The sequence below is a fragment of the Microtus ochrogaster genome, assembly GCF_000317375.1.
Source record: "Microtus ochrogaster isolate Prairie Vole_2 chromosome 14 unlocalized genomic scaffold, MicOch1.0 chr14_random_1, whole genome shotgun sequence".
NCBI lineage: Eukaryota > Metazoa > Chordata > Mammalia > Rodentia > Cricetidae > Microtus > Microtus ochrogaster.
In genome coordinates this window covers 27622168-27627632 of record NW_004949096.1, presented here as the reverse complement: position 1 = coordinate 27627632, position 5465 = coordinate 27622168, and the positions used below count along the sequence as shown (strand labels likewise).

The 5465-nt window shown below is 40.0% G+C and overlaps 1 protein-coding gene across 1 annotated transcript in view; it reads right to left on the bottom strand.

The window, feature by feature from the left end:
• The window catches only part of Knl1 (kinetochore scaffold 1), a 65572-nt gene that overhangs the window by 13554 nt on the left and 46553 nt on the right, over nt 1-5465 (bottom strand). The window contains exons 15-17 of the mRNA XM_013352594.2: nt 2983-3004; nt 448-525; nt 178-217 (exon numbers count right to left, since the gene is read on the bottom strand). Coding sequence (XP_013208048.1) covers nt 178-217; nt 448-525; nt 2983-3004 — 140 coding nt within the window. The remainder of the gene's footprint in view (nt 1-177; nt 218-447; nt 526-2982; nt 3005-5465) is intronic.

The following is a 5465-nucleotide window of genomic DNA, read 5'->3' as shown; positions in this document are numbered from 1 at the left end:
AGAGACAGAGACAGAGACAGAGAGACAGAGAGAGGATCACTATGTAGCCTTGGCTAGGGCTAGCCTGAAGCTCCTCATGTAGACCAGGCCAGGCAGGCCTAAAATGCACAGAGATTAAATCATGATTGACCACATCTGGGAATTACAGAATTTTTTAACATTGAATTGTCAGCTGACCTTTGGAGCTCCTCCTCTTCAGTTTTCAACTGTTCCAGTTCTGTGAAACAAAACAAAACAAGCATAAAAAGGACACCAAAAGAAACATGGCACAAAAACCATTTAGTTTACAGGAAATTCTGACCTAATCTCATTTACATATAAATGAACACAAAATTGTTTTCCTTGTTGGACTTATCTTTCTTTGTTGAGACAGTCTCCTGGACTGCTGGGATAAAAGTATGCACAAGCAAACCCTGCTGGACTGATCTCCTTATCTAAGTCAGTTACCTTTTTCTGCATATTTCATTTCAGAATCCCATTCTTCCATAGGGTCATCTTTCTCTTCATTCTCCAATTTCCTAGTTTCTAAGGTAAACATCAAATATTAGAGAAATTCAAGTCAAAAGTAATTTATTAAATATTGGAGAAAAAAAGAGAACAGCTTGCTCAAAATGAAGTATTGAAAATATTTACAAATACTCATCATCCTCTGCCAATAAAGTCCTGAATTATACTTTTGTAGACTTCTGGTAGCAGATGAGTGAACTCTGAGCTAATGACAGTGAGTTGTATCAAAAAATTATTAAGTGTGTGTGTGTGTGTGTGTGTGTGTGTGTGTGTGTGTGTGTGTAAGCACAAGCACTTGGAGGTCAGAAGACAACTTTGGGAGTCAGTTCTTTCCTCCCATCATGAGTTCCATAAAGCTTATGCAGCAGATATTTCTGGTTCTTCTTTAATACTTTTGAGAATGGTTTTGCAGATATTTCTTAGGCCAGCCATAAATTTGTAATCTTCCTGCCAAAGTCTCCCAAGTAGCTAGGAAAACAGGTGTGTTACCATGCTTGGTTTGTCTGAAGTAGCATTTAAAAAATTTTTTTTCTTAAACAGGTTTCTTGTTTCCAGGGTGGTCTCACTGAGTAAGATGATGATGATCCTTGATCCTCCTGTACCTTCTAAATCCTGGGATTAAATGCATGTGTCTGTGCCTATTCCAAGCTTAAATTCTACCTCCTCCTCTAACAATTACCCTCCTCCCCGTTTTTTCTTGAGATAGGGTTTCACTATTTAGCTCAGACTGGCTTGGACGTCATTATTAGTGCTTGAGATTACAGACAACCAGCCTGCATTTATTTTTCATTTATTCAAACCCCTATATCACCTTAAGTGCTTAATATACACAAGGCTGATTGACTGTTCATGAAAATATTTAGAACTCCTTATGCGGCTGTCCTATGTCTAGCCCTAAATAACAAATCTAGCTTTTAGATCACATTCCCTTTTGTTCTCTATTCTAATCTGGCTTTATCTTCAAACCCATGTAGTTGGTTTATTTTTCACATAAAGAGTTTTCGCATATATTAATTCTGAATAGTCTGCTGTGTTCTCTCCTTCTTTCTGCTTAGTTTTAGTCTTTTTGGTTTTTTGAGGTAGGGTTTCTCTGTGTAGCTCTGGCTGTCCTCGCTCTGTAGACCAGGCTGACCTATAACTCACAGAGATCTATATAACTCAGTCTGCCTCTGACTCCTTAGTACTGGGATTACAGGCACGCACTATGCATGAGTATGTGTTTTAAAGAAAGGGTTTCTTTCACTCTGTAGCTTAGGCTGGACTCACAATCCTTCTGTCTTTTCAAGTAAGGGATTAGAGGTGTGATCCATGCCTGGCTCCTCTTCTTTTTTACTTTTTATATTACTATTCATTTTTCAGATTCTAACTGAAAAGTTAATTCTGTACAGGGAAGGCTGCTTTGACCTCTTAATCTTAGTTCAGATTTTTATTGAAGTATCACAACACCTTTATTTACTATAAAATTAATTTTGGGGGAGTGTTTTATTTTCTTAAGCAAAGGTCTTATTTAACATAGTTACCCTCAGACTCCTAATCCTCCTGACTCCATCGCCTACAGGCTGAGATGCCAAGTATGTAATACAACACCTAGTTCATTTGTTTAGTGTCTATAATTGCTTCTAAATTAAAAATTCCATAAGGAGTTGAGCATGGTAGTACATGTACCCAGTCCCTGTACTGGAGAGGTGAAAGAGGATCAGGAGTTTAAGGCCATACTCAACTACTTATTTAGAAGTTATTCTGTACTCCATGATACCCTGTCTGAGTAAAAAATAAATAAATAAATAAAAAATAATTCCACAAGGATACAAATCATGTTTCTATTACTGCATGCCACACAATCAGAACATAAAAGATACAATTAAGCAAATTTGCTAAAGAGTAAGGAAAGCAGAAAAAGAGAAGACATTTAGTGCTACCTAACAACCACACTGTTGGGTTTATCTTCTATTTGTTTTTGTGATTTTCAAGACAGAGGTTTCTCTGTGTAGCTGTGGCTGTCTTGGAACTCTGTAGATCAGGCTGGCCTTGAACTCACAGAAATCCATCTGCCTCTCAAGCGCTGGGATTAAAGGCTTCACTGCCAGGGCTCCTAACTCTTGAGTTATCTCTCTAGCCCCCCCTCCCCTTTTTTGAAGGATCTCATACTATGGGGGCTAGTCTGGAACACAACGATGTAAACCATGCCAGCCTTGAATCAGTCAAGATAATCTTCCTCTGGCCTTGACCTCTCATATGCTGGGATTACAGGTGTTGAGTCACCCATACCCAATCACTTTTTTTTCCTTTTCTTTCCTTTTGAGACAGGGTCTCAAATACCTCAGGGTGGCCTTGAACTTAGTATATAACTGAGAATGACCTTGAACTTCTGTTATTTCTGCCTCAATCTTCAGAGTGCTGGGATCATAGGCATGCATGTACAGTTATACCTGAATACATGGGATGGTGCTGGATAGAACACAGGGTTCTGTGTACCAACTAAACTACATTCATAGCCCTGTATTAAGGATGACAGTTATGTAAACAAAGTCAATGGAAATCGAGACATTAAATATATGATAAAAGAAGAAAGCAGTAATAACATACGATTCCCGAAAAGACATAATAGAAATCAAGTTTATTTGAAGTTTTTTTTTTTTTTTTTTGGTTTTTTGAGACAGGGTTTCTCTGTGGCTTTGGAGCCTGTCCTGGAACTAGCTCTGTAGACCAGGCTGGTCTCGAACTCACAGAGATCCGCCTGCCTCTACCTCCTCTCTTTAATCCCCTCTGCTGGGATTAAAGGCGTGCACCACCACCGCCCGGCAATTTGAAGTTTTTTTAAGAGACAGAATCTTGCTATCTATTGCTGGCTAGCCTAGTACAAACTATGTAGCTCAGGCTGACCTCATTAGTAATTCTTCTGCCTGAGTCTCTTGAGTGCTGGCATTACAGGGTATGCACTATCACACCTGGCAAAATCAGTTTAGATGGAAAGATTGGCCTTAGGGAAAAGAAGGATGAAAGAACGAATGAATGAATAAACAGACTAAAGGTCTTTTTCTTTGATATTAGAAAGTTTGGAAGTTCTAGTCTGAAGGCCTCTATCTTTTATTGTGAAGTAGAGAGTAAAGTAACTAAACAGAGGTAAGTTATTTTAAAACTATGATATTCATATACTCATTTTCACCTAAATACAGGTCACATGTATTAGAAACTTTTACTGTGCAATCCATAAGCTAGGGACTTAAAGTAGATGGAGAAAAACATGCTAATTTTGTCTCCATGGAACTTACAGGGTTTTTATTTTTTTTAAGATTTATTCTTATTTTGTGTGTATGTCTGTGTATCTGTAGAAACAGGTGTGCACATTTGTGCAATTGCCTATGTGGATATGCATGTGCCTGTGGATGCCATACATAGCTTTAATTCCAGTTTCTTTGTTTGACATTGCTAATTTTTTTTCCCTAAAACATTTATCTTACTCAGGTAGTAGTGGTGCATGCCTTTAATCCCAGCACTGGGGAGGCAGAGGCAGGTGGATCTCTGTGAGTTCGAGGCCAGACTGGTCTACAAGAGCTAGTTCCAGGACGGGCTCCAAGGCTACAGAGAAATCCTGCCTCAAAAAAATCAAAAAACAAACGAACAAAGAACACTTATCTTACTTAACCTCTGAGACATTATACCACCTGACTCTAATTCTATTCTTCATTCCCAGGTTTTCCTTTTAGCTCCTGTGCTGGCCTCTCTTAGTCAAACTAACCCCACTGGCACCTAGGGCAGCTGGTTCATGACTGCCTATAGCTGTAGTTCAGGGAATCTAACACCCTTTCATGGCATCACATGTCTTCCACGGTACACACATCCTTCAGACCTCCACATGTCTTCTACTGCACATGCACCCGCTAACACACACCAAAGTGTGATGAGGGCTGGGAAAGTGGCTCAGCAGTTAAGAACAATGACCTCTCTTCCAGAGGACCAGGGGGGTGGTAGAACTTGTGATTCCTAATACCAACATTACAGCTCACAACCACCTGTAACTCCAGTCCCAGAGGATCTAACACCCTCTTCTGGCCTCCATGGGCACTGTATGCACACCGTACATAAGCAGGCAAAACACCCATACACTTAAAATAAAATAATATATAAATCTCAAAAAAATTAAGAATCTCAAAATTATACACACTAAGAACCAAACAAACGAGTGTGATTAGAAAACAAAACCCCCTGAATACTGGGCACAGAGGCACTCACTTGTAACACCAGCACTCAGGAGGCTAGAAAGGAGGATCACAAGTTAAGAGTAGCTTAGGCAAATTCTAGGCCAGCCTGGGCAACACAGAAAGACTCTGTCTCAAAAATAAGCCAAAACAGACAAGATTATCGTATGTTATGAAGAGCTTTGAAAAATGACTTAATTTCTTGGGCATCTCTTCTTTACTGTGTTTCAGATGATTAATTATACTAAGTGAGTTTTTTTCTTTTTTTGGTTTTTCGAGACAGGATTTCTCTGTAGCTTTGGAGCCTGTCCTGGAACTAGCTCTTGTAGACCAGGCTGCCCTCGAACTCACAAAGATCCGCCTGCCTCTGCCTCCCGAGTGCTGAGATTAAAGGTGTGTGCCACCACCACCCAGACTAAGTGAGGTTTTATTATTATTTTGTATCACCGTTATTTTGCGTGTGTGTGGGGGGGTGCACTACAGCATGCCTATGGAGGTCAAAGGAAAACTTGTGAGAATCAGTTCTCTTCTTCTACCACGTGGGTCCCCGGAGAGCAAACTCAGGTCAACAGGCTTGGTGGTAAGCACATTTATGCACCGAGCCATCTCATTAGCCCAAAAATGGGTTTTAATTTGCTTCTATTTAAGAACTGAAGCTGTCGGGCTGGAGAGATGGCTCAGTGGTTAAGAGCATTGCCTGCTCTTCCAAAGGTCCTGAGTTCAATTCCCAGCAACCACATGGTGGCTCACAACCATCTG